At 48.4% G+C, this 18,092-nt stretch overlaps 1 protein-coding gene across 1 annotated transcript in view; it reads right to left on the bottom strand.

The window, feature by feature from the left end:
* Window positions 1-18,092, bottom strand: part of LOC133343500 (uncharacterized) — a 60,787-nt gene that overhangs the window by 10,734 nt on the left and 31,961 nt on the right. Inside the window, exon 4 of the mRNA XM_061553160.1 lies at window positions 3,555-3,848. Coding sequence (XP_061409144.1) covers window positions 3,555-3,848 — 294 coding nt within the window. The remainder of the gene's footprint in view (window positions 1-3,554; window positions 3,849-18,092) is intronic.

The raw sequence follows: 18,092 nt of genomic DNA, 5'->3' as shown, positions 1-18,092 counted from the left end.
GCCAAGCCAGAGAAGCCCCCCCCCCCAACCCCCTTAATCCAAAGTCAGGACCCCCCCCCCGTGCAGGATTCCTAAAGGACCGCTAGAAGCCAACCGTGCACTCCAGATGTTGCCGTGCAGTCCGGATCGCAAAATATGTCTGCACCTGGCACACCACATCCAGTATATCTCTCGATATGGCTCATAGCCATGTCCACCTGCGACCCTTAAAACATTTGTCAAGACACGTAGCGCTGCTTCTAAGAGAGAAAACGTTTAAGCCAAAAAAAGAAAGCCAGACTCCCGGGTATCGCCACGCGCACCGCATCATGACGGGGAACGCGACGAAGAACACGATGAGAACACGACGGAGAACGCGACGGGGGAACGCAACGTTACCCATGGTGGTGGCCACTCGAGCAGGCGCGAGGAACGAGGACGAAGATGACTCGAGAGCAAATTTAGCGAGCAGTCGCAGCGAGGCAAGACTTTTACCACCTCCTCATTTACATCTCGCTATCAGATAAACACGCTGAGGTTTTGGAGGAGGGGGGCGAGGGGGGCCGAGGGGGAGGGGCGAGGCGGGGTGGGGGACCGCAGCGTTATAATGTGGTCGCGAGCTGTGTACGCGTATTACGGGATATGCTGGAGCTCCACGCTTACGCGGCCGTGACGTCGACGCCCTGCGAACCGCCGCCGCCCGTGTCATTGAGAGGAATTAACGCAGCCTGACAACAAACACGACGCGGTGATTCCAACGCTGCAGCGGCCGCCACCGTAAACGGGTTGGGGCTGGGGCGCTGACGGGTGGCAACGCCGCTTGGCGCGCTTTTAGAACGGCGCTAAATGTGCTCGCTGGAAAAGGAATCGGTCTTTTTTCAGTGTGGTGGTCACTTTCTGTGTTTACGGCAGACGATGCGGACGCAGGCCAAGCGACGGTGTCCCGTGCAGCGAGAGGGAAGTCACGGAGAAAAGATAAAAGTCAACGGCAACAAAAGAGGGGAGGAAAAAACAAAACAAGGAAATAAAAGCATGGGGAATTACCAAAAGGCACAGAAGAGCCTTTACAATAAAGAGCGCCGGCATTCGTGCAGCTTCGGAAAACATTTACGAGCGATTACCGCGATGATGAATTATTGATCGGGCATTAAACATAGCGTGACGTAAAAAATTGTTTACTGTAAAAGCGACGAGCATAATTAACTAGCATAATTAAAGGCACAAATACGGAAGGCCGAAGTGAGTGTGGGTCTGTGTGTAAACACTCGGCACCGCTTAGTGTGTGACGGTGATGGCATGGCTCGCTTGGATGCGTCTGAATTCAGGGCCGTAATTGGTTGGCGTTTTAGCCCCGCAAAAGTGTAAAGAAAATATTCATCCCGATTAATAATTATTTAAAAAATCTTGAAACGGTGTCTTTATAGCATCCCGCAAACAGCGTCTCACCGTCACGTGCAGTGACCCACTTCTTAGAACAAAAAAACACTGCCGCAAAAAAACCCCCACACATCCGTCGCCCCACATCATCAACAGCAGCAGTTTCTCAAAATCAGTTTCCCACTGCTTCAATTCCAGATACAAATTCAGCTTCACGACAAAATGCTGGCTCTGTTCTGCTATTTATGTCCAAAAAAAATGTTTGTTCTCAAATTCTTTTCCACTTTGCAGTAAAGTCGGCCCATTTTCCATGTTTTGAATAAAAAATTATAATACCGGCTGCACCGTTTGATGCAGTACGGATTTGGCGACAGTTAATGGCGCATTATGAGCACAAAGGGTTTACGCATTTCCCAGTATTTGCTACAGTTGTGCGATCGCCGTCATGTCATGAGAACCGTGTGCGTCTCTTAGGAACCCACACGAAGCAGCACGACAACCAGGAGAGATATGACCGTTCATTCGCATGATCGTCAAAATTGTATTTTTTTTATTTGAGACCTGAATATAAGAAAAAATTACTGCAAACTTTACTTTAATACTGCCATTGATAACCGAGCTGAAACCATCAACTCACTACACACATAAGAACACATCTAAACCACGGGCGGCTGAAACACGGATTCAATCGTGCTATCATTTTGAAAATCGGCATTAATCAGTAACCGCACGTGACCAGGTGGTGCAAGCGATACGTGTGGATGCATCACAATCGGCAGGCTGAGATTTGACATCCCAGTCAGTCCCAATCAGGGATCGACTCGGGCCCCATTGCTCCTCCGGGGGGGGGGGGGTCAATAAAATGAGTAACCACTCCGTGAAAAGCCAACAGCGGTTTGTCCCCCCGAATAGACTTGGATGCGCCACGGTATTGTGATATTTCCACCGCTGGGCTCAAGGCCGTGAAATGGGGCACGAGACCGGTCCCACGCACATTTGAGCGGAAATCCAACGTGACCTACTTTCACTCTGAGTCACCAATACAACCCCAGTGCGTGTGAAGCCCGGCCACGGGGACACAGCACGCACAGACAAGAAACCCACGGAGATGCCGCGTAGGTACCGGCGAGAGCCCGTATGTTGAACTTCTTTCGTACCGTACGTAGCCAACCATGTTATTCGGAGTGTGCAGTGGGGAGCCGGGGGGGGGGGGGGGACAACAAATTAAACACAAAAAGCAGTCCTAAAGAAATTAGTTTTCATTATAAGCCACTTATAGTTAAGCTGATAGTTTGCGATGGCCAAAGTCGCTTCTGAAAGACGGCTATACAGGAGCTCAATGGGCCTTACACTGGGTTGAAATAAAAATTGTTTGTAGTTTTAGTTTTTAAATATCCTGGGTTCGAATCCAGGTTTCAGCCAACAGTGAAAATAATCTGGGTTTCTCAAGCAAAGCGAGGTAATAGTCTCTGCATGGTCACCAATGATGGCATCATAAAAAAAAAACCCTCATCGTATTACATTTTGGTTTTTTACTCAATTCGGCCGATTCCAACTCAGAAAATGTAAAACTTTAATCTAGATTTGATGACAGGTTAACTCACTTAGCAGGGCTTACAACACATGATGTGCACACGGGCGTGGATAAAAGACCAACGGACAGAAATTGTTTCGTGATATCATAAGCCAGGGCCGTTTCACTAACGCAATGTAACAATAATAAAAATAACAGTGGCTATTTATTTATCCAGGAAGGCCTCACTAAATCTCAACATACTTTTTGAGGATGGTGCTGCTTTGGGATGCTTGGCCAATTCCATTACCCGTGTGTGGTCCGGCCACGTGCCGGAAGAGCTTTTTCAGTAAATACATTTCGGGAAGAGTAAACAACTGGGAGAAAAATATTCCTTTGTCTCATGACAACACAGCACCGGCAGCAGCACCAACAGAAGAGAATGGTGGAATTTTTATAATAATGTTTAAATATAGTCGCGCTGAGGCCAGCTGCGTGGCACGGTCGGCACAGTCGACACAGGCCCTGGTGCAAAGAACGCAATAGGGCTCCCCCCCCCAACTCTGTCCAACATTCCCACCCTCTTCATACAGCCCGATGCCCAGGCTCCTCCGGGCCCCATGGGCCCCGGTGGAGTTGCACCGCCTGCACACCGCAACGAGGCAGAACGGTGGCGGATCCTCACCATAATCCAGGCACACGGAGACATCCTCCACCAGCCCCGGGTGCTCGAACGTCTCTCGGCAGAAGAAGACTCGCACCGAGGGGCCCGACTTGACCACGGGGAACTGCGGCGGCTGGAGCGGAGACGTGGGGGGGGAGGAGGCCGGCGGGGGGCCCAGCACCCCAAGCCCCCAGAGCGCCAGCGCGGTCGGGTCCGAAAGCGCCTTGCCGGGCTCGTGCAGGCGCTTGAGCAGCGCGCGGTAGCGGCAGTACTGCGGGAAGCCCAGGATGAGGGCAGCCGGGCAGTAGCAGTCACCTGGTGGATGGTCGCGGGGCGAGGGGCAGAGTTGGCGTCCAGGTGAGACGAAGGTAACGGTGGTGGGGAAGGGGGGGAGGAGGAGGAGGAGGGGCGTAGATACAGGTGAGGATTGCCGAGGTGAGGCAATGGTGTGCAGACACAGGAGCGGAGAGCTGGGAGTGCAATGAGACCAAGTGAGAATCACGAACGCACGCGCACACGCGCACACCCACGCACTCGATTTCACGAAACTGAGTTGGTGGGAACAGTGGCGCAGTGGTTAGCGCAATGCACTATGAATTCGGCGACCCAAGTTCCGATTCCCAAACCGGTCCTGGCAGCCCCCCTTCACCAACCCACCTCCCCACCGGGCAGCGTTGTGAGATAGCACCCACGGCTGACACATCGTGGGGAGGTCTTCATCCAGCAGTGTATAGACTAAGGGCTGTAAATTACACACACAATTTGCAACCGATCCCATCGGAGCTCGTAAGCCATGCGGCGTTGAGCTTGGATAGTGCTCGGACAGGCAACCATCGTGCACAAATTGGGCACTGTGGGCCTGCTGTGGAGAGGGCTCTATGCCCCTGTGCAGTGGAGGGGCAGTGCAGCAAAATCCATTGTTGTCCTGTACTTCCACCGCTCCCATTGTCCACGTTCGCCACGTCCGCCAACCCGCACCGACCAGCGTGGAAGTATGGCCCAAGTGGCCCACCGCGACCCGCACCCGGTGTGTGGGGGGCAGTGGACTGACCAAAGTAATAATAATTACGATTTATATTCATAAAGAAGCCGTTTAATAATGGATCTCAGGACACCATGCGTGTAAAGGAGGAAAATAAGTGAAAATTAACCAGAGAGAGACTAAAGAGACGAGATAGGGAACTAGAGAGAGAGCGCGCTCCTTTTAAACAAGTGGTGGGATCTCAAGTCTCTATGGACTGCGAGAGCTCCTGACCTCAAAGAACAGGGAACTCCAGAGCCTGGGCACCGTGCGGACGACAACCCGCGGGTCACCCTACAGCAGTGTTCTTCACTAATTTTCAAAGGGGGTGGAGTCACTTTCGCCGATAAAACATCATCAGTGTGAGGGCCGCCACACATTTGAAACCATTGAGGTTTGACACCACGATGATGATGATAGAAGGTGTTTTACAATTCGTACATTGTTGCTACCCCACAAGCCAGGGGCCGCACTAAAGGCCACTAGGGGCCGCCACTGGCCTGAGGGACTTGTAATGAAGAACACGCGGCTAGGTCAGTGGATCTCAGAGGTCTCAGTGGAGAAATGGTGTGGTGGTCCAAGCCCAGTGAAAGCCGTGAACACAAGTAGGAGAATGTTTAACTCGTTATGAGTTTGAACTGGAAGCAAATGCAGTGACATGAGCAGAGGTGGTCCTGAAGGAGTGTGAGTGAGTGCACATGCGCTGGCGGCCGCATTTCAGACGGACTGCAAAATTGCTGTGCATGTCCAACAACAACCGCCATTCATTTGCCACCAAGTGGCGGGAACGTCACCGCGGCGCTTGTGCCAGACTATTATCTAAGTAAGCTTGTGCATGTGCACGTACATATCCGATTAGCACGGTTGGCTACGCACGGTGGCAAAAGAAGTTCAATATACATTCACACACACGATATTGGCGTTATGTATGGCTTGCTGCGTGTGACGTGTAAATCGACAGGCTCACGTGCAGCGCGTTAACACAGCCGGTGCACAGCTATCGTGGAAAACTTTGGTTTATTTTGACCCGGCTTTGATTCCCCCGGTGGTGAGCAGCTGGTTTCATTTTACCCCAGGTCTCTCTTGCAAGAGTGCCCTCTCTCCGTGGGGCACTTGCCTGGTTATATATTTCATGTATTGCATATATTTACGCATGCGAGTTTTTTTATTTTACGTACATATGCGCTTGCGTGTGTAAAGAATATAAAGCCCACTATTAACGGACTGCAATCAGCATGTGCGCAGGTGTTGGTAAACTGACAGCATCGCAGAATCGTGAACGGTTCAATGGCTTGGGAAGGCCTTCATCCAGCAGTGGAAGTGACCTATGCCGCTGATGATTCACGGCCAGAATTTGCAGTGGTGCACGAAGCACAAATACTAATAGCTCGGATGCCATTAATCACTGCACTGCAATGATAGCAGAGCAATTAGATAATATGCCAATGTTTCCGGTAAAAGACCTGACTTGCCATTGTCTGATACATAAGCCCATTGTGTATAGAATGTGTTGTAAGACAGCACAATTCTAATTAAAACATGGCATATTTAATTCGAACACATTCAAATGATGTCCCCAAATTCTTAATGAAACCCCAATGTCCGCGTGTGTGTGTGTGTGTAAACATCAGCAATGGGGAGACAAAGGCAGGCCAAGCATGGTCCTGACCACACTACCCCATCATGCACCATCCCGACTATAATAGGTGCTCACCAACAGCACAGGGTGCAAAGGTGGCAAAAAGTGAACTCCCTTGCCTGATTTGCAGGAGGTCGTGGGTTCGATCCTAACCTGGACGCTTGTATATTTGGAGTTTGCATGTTCTTCCCGTGGTCGCGTGGATTTTTCTACGGGTCCTCCAGTTTTTCCCTCCGCATTAAGAATCAAAATGCGTTTAGAGTATTTGGCTGCTATAAATTTCCACATCACGAGCCACTTCGTTGAGCTATAATGTGTGGCCAAGTCGCTACTGAAAAAGAGTTAAATAGCTGTGGGCCTTATTTGGTGAAATAAAAGTTCTAGTTTACGTTCCCCAACGGTCTATATTACGAGCTACATACGGGGAGAGAGAATCTTTGTTTTCTATTAACAAGCAGGGTGGTTCCAATTTATTTATGGGGCCAATAAAAGTGAATTTTGAGATAAACACTGCAAAAAATAGTGGGCCACAAAATAGCCCACTCTTTTATTGTTGACATAGAAATAAATCGGAACTTCGAAAGCGTTGCGACCTTTGGTGGTACCAACGTTTAATCTGCCAGCCCGTGCACCACGTGGCTGCCGTACCTGTTGTGACGTGGTCGTTGTGCTACTCGCTAACAGCACTTGCCGCCACAGTCTGTAACATCAGCGCCAAACCACTGCGGGGCGCCACACCACAGCGTGGTGATGACCCCCCCACCACACCACCACCATCCCCTCCCCCAAGCTTCCACTTTTAACTTCTCGCATCACTTCCTGCGCTGCGAAAATCGCTGCACAAACAACAAGGTTCGGCCCGTAAAATACCGTGTTCTCCGGATTACGAGACACCCACCCCCCCTCTCTTGCTGAGCGTGTATTTTTAAAGCCACCCCGTTTGTGAAGTACGCTGTCTTCTCGCCCCGCTGAGCGAGGCCAGATTTGTTTGATTTTATTGATGACACGGGGGGGGGGGGGGGGCGCACGTGTTTCGTGTGCGTCTTACTTTCCAGATTGGTCATTACATCCGGAGAATACGGTAATCGTAATCATGCCTCTTTTTTTTTCAAGACTACAACCACCAACCTTGGTTAGCCGGCCGCCCTCGTTTTTCAAGTGACCCAAATTCTTTCTCGGTATTACAGGATCACTTTGCATGTCATTATTCTTCATCATCACTATTGTCAGCAGCCATGGTCAATCCACCGCTGGATGAAGGCCATCCCAAGCCACGTGTGATTATTATGAAAATATTAATTATATATGTTTTGCATTTGTTTAGGTTTCATCGGTGGCGCATTGATTAGGACGTTGAGCTAAAAACCCGGCCACCTTTGTTTTCCCGACTCCCCCCTCCACCTTCAACCGTGATGAAGTAATAATCAAACAGCCCCCTGTACACTTCACTGTATGCAAGAGCCCCTCATCGAGCAGTGGATTGACACGAGGTCTGTACATTATTGTTATCATTTTTAATGGACTCATTTTTTCATCTAAACCTTGTTGGGGTTGGGGGGGAGTACAGTTAAAAGTGTGGCATTAAACTAAATGTGCAGCCAGGGCTGTACGAAAACACCACCTGTCCCCGTTACAATTCCGGGGCGGTGTCGGGATTTTTCACGGGGGAGTTTGGAGAGGAGAGGGGTGGTGGTGGTGGTCGCGGGGCCCGCACAAAGACCCCCACCACCACCACCTTCCTCCTGCAGCCCTGGAACACGACGATTAAAGGGTAGATAGAGCCCACGCCGGTTAGGAGGGTTTTGGTGCCAGCGGTAACCACTGCCTGGCCCAGGCCGCCTTTGCCTCCCACTGCTGATGATGGTAAAACGCACCGGGGCACACCACGTGCTCGTATTGAAGGCCGAGTCGACCTAGGGGAAGGGCCCCAGAGCCGGTTCGGATATTTTACCACTGATTATATTGATACGAGCCTTTTGCCCGTCCAAGGATGGGTGTATTGCAGTGAATCTGGAACTTGCAAGCGAAAAGCAGACCTCGACGTGACATTCATTGCATCAATTCGTGTGCAATTCGCAAGGGCGCGGTGACACAGACTTATTTCATTTATAAAGCTTCTAATCCATTGTTCATCACGACATCCTTTTAACTTTGATGTCTCAACAGCGTTACGGAGACCACGTGTCGTGAGGGTTGTCAGTTGACGCCGAGGAGGGAGGGGGCGGGAGGAGGCGCCTCGCCCCCCATGTGGAGTGACGTCACTTGCTCATGAATATTAATTAGGGGGTTGGTCGATGTAGTGACGTCACCTGCTCATGTTATTAATGAAGGGGGAGGGTGCTCCATGTGGAGTGACGTCACCTGCTCATGAATATTAGTGGGGGGGTCCATGTGGAGTGACGTCACCTGCTCATGAATATTAATGAGGGGGGCTGGTCGGTGTGGAGTGACGTCACGAGCGTTAAGGACAGACATTCCTGGGTGATGATAATATTATTAAAACGTGCGGTAGACACACACACGGCGGGGTAGTGAAACCCTCTGCTGCCTATAACAACTTCAAATGAACGATTTGGTCGTCTCGTCGCGACATGCACAAGCACGCTGGGACTGCGGTTATGCTTTTACTGTTGCAAAAACAACCACTTTTGCATCTCCACACATTTATCACCCACGCCGTATCGTCGCAAGGTAATAAATAGTGCTCTGCCATTAACAGCCAGACTCTCTCTCTCTCTCGCTTTCCTCTGCTCTCACGCTGCCCTAATCTATTTATCAGTTATAAAACAGCCGACTAAGGCGGTCTAAAGTGCAACACCGCGACAGCTTCAAAAAGGATGTTTGGGGATGGAACATTTGGTGGTTGTGGGGGCGGGGCCAGGGGGGAGGGGTCACGAGGGGCGTGGTCAGAAGGGGCGTGGTCAGGAGGGGCGTGGTCAGAAGGGGGCGTGGTCAGGAGGGGCGTGGTCAGGAGGGAGCGTGGTCAGGAGGGAGCGTGGTCAGAAGGGGCGTGGTCAGAAGGGGCGTGGTCAGGAGGGGCGTGGTCAGGAGGGGCGTGGTCAGAAGGGGCGTGGTCAGGAGGGGCGTGGTCAGGAGGGGCGGAACCAATGGGAGGGCCAAAAGCCAGGGGGCGGGGACGCGGGGAGGGGGCGGGGCCAGAGTGGAGGGGGGGGCGAGCAGGCGACACGCCCAGCTGTCCCACATTTGCCTACGCCTACATTTATAATGCCACACTAATGACATTTAGGAATGCATAACCTCCCGTTGACACAATGCCCATTCTTACCCTGCAATATTTCCAGGCGGCTCGTACCTGCAAACAAGGAAGGGGTCACAGGGACTATGACCAGGGACGATGGCCAGGGACGATGGCTCGGGACGAGCAGTGGCGCAAGAGAACGCAACTTTTGACTCGTTCCGGATCGCTCAGTGGCACCACAATTTAGGCCGAATTCAAAAGAGGCGACGGCGTTTAAGGGCGACAACGGCAAAGCGGCCAGCGGGGCAGTTGCGGTGGCGTGGTGGGTGGCAGAGGAGAGTGGGGCGATAATTGGGACAGATATTAATTTCATGGGGGGGGTTGGTGGCGGTGTGGTGTGGGGAGCGTTCTGAAATTAAAAGAGACTTTTGAGGCCCCCAAGACACCCTCGAATGGGCGTCGCGAGTCGGGATTTTTAGTTGCGAATATTCCGTGCGGAGAGTTTGAATGAAACGGGCACGATCGATGAGACAAACCCAATGAGCCACGCACGGATCACAATAATGTACCAATAATAACAATGACGACCATGATGCCAATACTGTCATTTATCAAGGAAATACCTGGCGGAGTCTCAAGACTCATTGTCGGGAGGGTGCTGCTGCACTTGGATGTTTGTCCAATTCTATTAATGAACGTTTGGTTTATATGAGTAATATACGAGTGTGGTAAAATGATGGATGAGGTTTAATGTAAGACCCCTCATAGTAGGGTGTTTTTTTTTGGCCGAAAGCCATTATAAATGGTTTTATTACAATTGTACAGAGGTGGTAGAGTGGCGAACACATCAACCAGAGTTCGAATCCTGACCACGGCTAACATTGGTGGCAAGTGACATTTGAACCAGGCCTTGTCAATCCTATCCCACCCTCCCCAACTCGCTCTGACCAGCATGATAATATATGGTCAAATAACCTGGAATGATCAGCACGGCGTTGGCGAGAATGGGGTGGGGGGGGCGTCATCCGGCAGCGGACTGACAAACTGCTTCGTATTTGAACCTTATGGTGGGACCCCGGGGTTCCGAAATCGCAATTAATTAGTTTATTTTTGGGCGACTCCGTCCCACCGCACACATAAACGCTGCGATCCGCCTGGCGCGGATCATTCTGTTGTCAGTGAGGACGAATGTTCACAAGAGCTGAACAAGCGAATGCACTCCACGCTCGGGTATGGGTAGGATCATAATAAGTCTTATCCAAGCTGCTCAAACTGCCTACACGACTTAACTCCTTTATTTGTCATAACGGTGTGCATAATAATACAGTGAAACTGCTCTCGTATCTTCATTATTATTTGTGACCTACCAATGTCTGCAGTCAGAATCAATCGATGACAATCCTATTACCTGCAGATGAGATGAGTTGCACCGTTAATTCCTCCTGTTTGATAATACTTCTCTTGTCTGTATGCATCTGTGCAAATAGGTTTTTTGCGGTTAAGCCACAGTCCCCACATACCGCTCGGATCAATGCGGATAAGAGGAGCGGCGACCCACTACTCTGTAGAGTGACATTGGTATAAACGCTTGTTACAATATGAACAGCGTATTGAAAACGCGTACTATTTTATGTACTGTTTTACAAAGTGTGTTCACAAATCCACACTGAGAAACACGATGATTGACATGGGGGTGTAAATTATTTTTTTCCATAGTGTATTCAAATAGAGGTACTGCAGGTAAGTAGTTTTCAGTTTTAAACGCATAGTTTAACAAGACCAAACTTGCCACCATCCTTCAAGCCCATTGGTGAAAAATAGCAGCAAAGTTTTTGTTTACATTATTATATAATGTTTATGCGAGAGCCGGGGGCTTATGGGACCCCGGGGTACAGCCAAGAGGTTCATTTTAATAAGAAACAAAAAAACGCGCCGTTGAAAAAAAATCTCCGCAAAGCGGCTGGAAGTTGCGGGGGAATGTTTTTACAACAGAAAATGGAAAGTATTTCCCCGATAAAAAAAACACACCGCTAAATGCGCATCGCTGTTCATTCGTTCAGGGTGTTTTGTGTCCACGGTTATCACCGGGCCACGAGGAGGGGGTTAGTGCAAGGTTTGGGGGTTGGGGTACAGGAGGAGAGAGACACGGGAGGGAGGCGGTGGGATGAGGATTGTTCCGAACGGAATTTGCATCATTCACGTTGGCGGCCGTTTACGCGCGCGCGAGAGAGAGGGGAGCGTGTCGGCACACGGTGCAAACCCGTCCGACGGCATTACAGCTACGGACGTGTCGGCGGGTTCCTGCCCGCTCGCTCGATCACTCGCCCGGCCACCCGCCCGGCAACACGCGGGGCTCCTCTGGCCGCCCTCCGCACGTTACGCGCTCACTCCTAACCCCGGCCCCACGGATTCAGCAGAAATCTCCCACGGCACCGCACCGGTCTTGGGAACGGATGCTCATGCCGGCTCCGTAAAATTCCTTAATGACTGTTTTTGCTCTGGACCGATGCCCCCACGGATCTCCCTCGAAAACCAGCTGGGTAACTGGCTGAACGGGATTTTCCCTGTAACAAATAAACATTGATTGATGGGAACATCATTTTATCCACCGAGTGTCCAATGTTTTCTCAAGGGGCTCTCACCTCTGGTAAAGGTGAATGGCAAAATTGCAGCCCAGAAATTTCTGGCTAACGCCACTGGAGGCAGAATTGGCCTCCTCTAGGCAAGCGACACACAAGCAGTGGAGAAGCAGACTAATCCACAATTTGGATTTCAAAGGATTTACATCTGCATCCCATATTATTTGGTTCGTCAGATATTTATGCGGCGCGCAAAGACAGAAACATTAAAGCGCCGAATGTACACATCTCTCACAAAAATTACGCATTGAGGAATATTCACTCGCGTTATTGTCAAAACATCACCATCGGGCTGAAAGCAAATACATGTAACGAGTATAATTTATTTACGAATGGCAGCCTAGGCGGTTGTGTGAGTGGCCTGGCGGCACGCCAGCGTGCTTTATATGCCGAGTGCGGGGCACAAGTGATGGAACGGTGCAGGTGGCTCCACGACCATCGCAGCCAGCCAGTGGGCACTGCGGCCTATGTGCCCTTAGCCACCGTGTGCGCTAATACCTCACTGCCAGCCAGCTATCTGGGTAGCCGCTGAGACGGGGGCAGCCGCATGGCTTCACCAGTCATACGACGAGGCAAGCCAGCCAGGCAGACAGGCTGAGGGGTGAGACAGCCACAGGGCCACTCAGCCAGCCATATAGCTAGCCAGCCATATAGCTAGCCAGCCATATAGCTAGCCAGCCATATAGCCAGCCAGCCATATAGCCAGCCAGCCATATAGCCAGCCAGCCATATAGCTAGCCAGCCATATAGCCAGCCAGCCATATAGCCAGCCAGCCATATAGCCAACCAGCCATATAGCCAGCCAGCCATATAGCCAGCCAGCCATATAGCTCGCCAGCCAAGCAGGAATCCAGTCAGCCATACAGCCACCCAGCTGGCAATCCACAGGCAGCTAGTCACAAAGTGTAAATAATTGTATAATTCATTATGTAATGCAAAGAGTGTTTATACGGTTCATATAAACGGTGCACAATTATGCAAATATGGCAGTTTAGTGGTTTGCGCACATGTACATTATGGCAATTTTTTATTCAATTGATAAAGTGTTGGTAATTTATCAAACAATGATGATGACGATATTATTTATAACTATATTTACAATATACACAAATGTGCATATTATGGGTGAATTAATCAAACCGTGCATGTGCGTGCCACCACGCTGTGTAATTAACTTAAAACGCACATACGCGTATTATAAATGCTAATTAATTACTGCACCTTCCCTTGCAAACTGATCCGGGGGCATGCCAAGAGCTGGCACCGAAGTTAATAATTTCGTTGCTTTATTGTCTTTGCATGCGCTCACTCTCCAGAGCCATTCTTTATTTTTCCTTTCGCATGTTTTTGTTTTACTGCACGGGGGGAAGAGAGTTGGGGGAGGAAGGGGAGATGGAGGGGGCGGAGGTGGTGTAGAGAAAGAGGGGAAAGGGAGGAATCGACGGCAGGCCCCCTCTGCACGCACGGCCACTTGTAAATTAGTTCTGCCAGGATAAGAAACGGCCGTCTCGGAGTGGACTGAATGAGCAGTTGTTTGTTCTTTTTGCCCACAGAATCTCACAGAAATAAATAAAAACGATCTCGCACAAAAACACAACAACACAACAACAACCACTTGCAAAGAAGCTATTGAGAGGCTTCTGCTGTCGAGACGTGGAGGGCAGACGCAGGCTGCGTTGTCAAATTTGGTTTCTGCCACTCCAACAGAATTTTTACTTGCACTGTACCGACCGCTTTCAAGTTTCACGAAGATATTTCGCGTGATGAATTGCCTTTGATTAACGTGGTGATTTTTACTAAACGTTTTGGGTCTTTTGCCAGTTGGGGTTTTTACGATGTGAACGTATACGACGCACGATAACACGGGATGGGGTGTTTTTGTTTAGCGTCCGCAAGAGATGGCATTTCAAACTTGCCTAAAGACATTTAGAGAAGTCTTAGTCAAGGACTGTTTTCGGCCATTTTCCCGAGATTCCTTGTTTTTGTCAAAACGCAGTCCCCGTAACTTAGCTCTGCACCGCGGGCTTCGTGCCTGCCTTTAAAAAAAAGTTTACAAGTTTTATGATATATGCATTACGAAGCATGGTATGAAAGTTATTGGGGGGAGGAGAGAGGGAAACAAGACAGACCCGTTTAGCGCGGACAACTTCTAAGCCAAGCTCGCAGGAAACGTGAAATGGGTTTACGCAAACCCACTCCTCCAATATTGATTGTGGGCCCGCTGTTGTGGCTCGTTCCGATAAAAATCACTGGACTGCTTCCATTTTGAGCTAATTTGCCAATTATCCCTTCCACGCGAAATAAATCGCTTCCTGACGCAACCACAGCGACTTGAGAATCTTTCGATTTAAAGCTTCTTTCGTGACTGCAGCAGGGATTCATCTTCTTGGTTCTTTCGGTAAAGTCACGTAGAAGGGAAGTAATAAAATAATAAAAATACAACATAATAAAATTATTTTAAAGCTTTCGTGACTGCAGCAGGGATTCATCTTCTTGGTTCTTTCGGTAAAGTCACGTAGAAGGGAAGTAATAAAATAATAAAAATAAAAACATAATAAAATTATTTTAAAGCTTCTTTCGTGACTGCAGCAGGGATTCATCTTCTTGGTTCTTTCGGTAAAGTCACGTAGAAGGGAAGTAATAAAATAATAAAAATAAAAACATAATAAAATTCTTTTAAAGCTTTCGTGACTGCAGGGATTCATCTTCTTGGTTCTTTCGGTAAAGTCACGTAGAATGGAAGTAATAAAATAATAAAAATACAACATAATAAAATTATGTTAAAGCTTCTTTCGTGACTGCAGGGATTCATCTTCTTGGTTCTTTCGGTAAAGTCACGTAGAAGGGAAGTAATAAAATAATAAAAATAAACATAATAAAATTATTTTAAAGCTTTCGTGACTGCAGCAGGGATTCATCTTCTTGGTTCTTTCGGTAAAGTCACGTAGAAGGGAAGTAATAAAATAATAAAAATACAACATAATAAAATTATTTTAAAGCTTCTTTCGTGACTGCAGGGATTCATCTTCTTGGTTCTTTCGGTAAAGTCACGTAGAAAGGAAGTAATAAAATAATAAATATACAACATAATAAAATAATTCTCACGACGTTTCGGCCACAACGCAAGCAGCCGTCCTCAGGTGAAGAACAGGTCTGTCGAGAAGACAGTCTGCTTGCGTTGTGGCCGAAACGTCGTGAGAATTATTTTATGTTTAATTTTTATTATTTTATTATTTCCATTCTACGTGACTTTACCGAAAGAACCAAGAAGACTTGAGAATCGTTCGCAGGAACCGGTGGGCCTCGGAGCGAGCGAGCAAGAGAGCGAGCGAGCGATTATTCGACGACGGGACCGAGATGCCAACGACTCGCCGGCAACGATGAGGGGGGCCCCCCTCTCACCAGCCACCCCCCACCAGCCGAGGGCATCTCCCCCCACCACCACCACCACCAACGGCGGTCACGATGCAGTGCAGCAAGTGGGATCATGCTAACGGAGTGGGGAGGGGTCAAGACTCAAATGCCAAAACACAAGCAAAAAAAATTAATCTCAATACTGCTGATGCTGCACTGGTGGCAATGGTGCACAAACACAAATAACCCGACAAATTTGTCAAAAACACTGCCCTATGATTTTTTAAAATGCATACAACAGGGGATTAAGAGCGACAATGGCCCTGAGTTTCATTTGCGGTTTTCTGAAACTCTGGTCGTTTAGACTCCAACTACAGTATTCCCAATCTCCTTCAGTTAAAACATGAGTCAAGCCCTTGCGCAAACCTGGACGGCGGATTGGTAAATCCATCGGGGTGGCGCGGGACGACGGGGTGTTTGTGTATGTGCGCGTGCACCGCCGTGCGCTTTATTTTGTTCGTCGGTGTCACATTTGTGCCAACACGATCCTTCATTACTTGTTAACCGCGTGTGCATATTTATATAAACACTGTATATTTAGTACATGGCAAATTTATGATTTGTATTTATATACTGGTAGATTTAGCATGTTATCATTTCCATTTAAGTACAATTAGTAAAAGGTTTTAAAAAAAAAACAGGTTCAAGCGTGGACCCCGAAAAGGCATAATCGGAGCTCTATTTAGCCTCAAGTGTTTATAGAATGTTCACGTTTACACAAACACCTATTTATTTATAAATCAATAAAAAATCTCCGTTCAACTAGAAGAAAGCAGATGTATTTCCTGCAACAGTCCAGCATACTGACTAGGGCAATACGCTGTATATAGGCACAACGTCCACAAACGTTTATGGAGCTTGTTTGGCGACTAAATTGTTCTAGATCGTTATCAAAACACACAAAGGACCGTACTGTAACGCTATATATAGGGAGATTGAGTTTGTTTCAGAATGTTTTTAAATTAATATACCATTGCCTCAGCTTCTATCCGAGATTGCCTGAAGACTGCAGTTGATTAAGATGCAAAAGAATGATCTACACAAGCAGGACGCTCCTTAGCAAACAGGATGGGACAAAGACTGGCTTCATACTTCCAGGGAAGTAGTTGAAAGGGCCAGACTGTGGGTGGAGAGGGAGGGCACATATGTGGTGGTGGTGGTGAAGGAAGGTGGAGGCGGTGACCGGAGGCAGGGCCTCCTCTAACAAAAGAAACCACCAGAACTATCGTATAAAAAGAACGCCCACGTGTTGAAAACTACCACGTGTGTTTTCGTGTAAAGACACCGATCGACACGGCACGGAAATTAAAATTAGGCACGAGGACATTGTGGACTTTCAGAAGCAAAGCACGGCCGGTGTGCCTGTGGATTGCATGTTTTATTGAGCTCTGGTGGCAGTCGTGGCAGTGGGTGAGGCAAGGCGATGGATGTGGGACATCATTGCAAGCCGGACCACACTAAGGACCGTACTGTGACAATGTTGAGAATAAAACTTCTAGGGCTGTCCATACCGACCCGTATCAGCAACGCCAAGAGCGATTGAACCGAGGGGGGTCACAAAGCCAGCCACTCAGTCCAACGCATGGCCTCTTGGCAGTAAGGCCTGCCCAAGAGGTATCGGGTTACACCGGATCATTTAAGACGAGCTAAAAAATAGTTATGTCATGGTCCAGAAGTCAACACTGTACTAAATTGTGGTGGGGAGGGGGAATGTCTTTTGAACGTGGAACGCTTCTGCATCTACGACACGTTTAGGTGCCAATTCCACCTGCGCCGGGTTTCAGTTTCGCCGCCAGGCCAACGCTCTCTGTTGCTGATTATTTTGCTGGTTTTAACATCGGATATATATTGGGTATGTAGAAGTCAAATTGGTTTCTTTATTGCGAGAAAAACTTTTTCAACTCGTGTCATTTTCAGTGTCTGTTCTGTTTCTACGTTTGGAATTTGCTGTTTCACGGCGTTTATTCAATTTATTTAAACCCAGTAAAATGAGAGACTAGGTATGAATGAGTTAATGCCTCTTCGTAAACACTATCTGGATAGGTTTCCGATTAGAAAAATCTGATTTTTTTTGCACAATTTTGGATCTGTTTTCCGTATTTTTGAGTGAGTTGCACTAGTTGTTGAATTGAAGTTTTCTTCATGCAAACAATAGTGATGTCACCCATGACATGGTACGTGACACCACTTGTGTCGGTTAAAAAGTACGAAAGTGATGTAATGTGATAATTTATCATGACATCAATCTGCAAACAAATGTGTTTTTTTTTCAAACCATACAAAATGTAATATCTGGGCCAGACTTTTGTATATTTCAGATTAATTTTAACATCGGGAACACCTCCCTAATCTACAGAGATAACCAGGTGGAGGGCAGTTGGCTCAGTGGTTGGCGCACTGCCACGGCTGACATCAGTGGCGAGTAAGATGGGTACCGATCCTCCTTCACCAAACCACACTGAATAGCGCGGCGAAATATGGTCTCCACGATAGACACAAACATCCTGATCAGTTCCTACCTAATGACAGACCAATTCAGACCTTAGTGGTCACCCCGTGCCCTTAAAACATATCAACGTTCATCCTACAAAGTCTTTCCCATCACAAGAGAGAAACACAAACAGACAAAAAAAAATTTGTCCGTATC

The sequence above is a fragment of the Lethenteron reissneri genome, chromosome 17 (assembly GCF_015708825.2).
Source record: "Lethenteron reissneri isolate LAM-NWPU_2019-01 chromosome 17, ASM1570882v1, whole genome shotgun sequence".
NCBI lineage: Eukaryota > Metazoa > Chordata > Hyperoartia > Petromyzontiformes > Petromyzontidae > Lethenteron > Lethenteron reissneri.
This window is presented reverse-complemented; position numbering and strand designations above follow the sequence as displayed.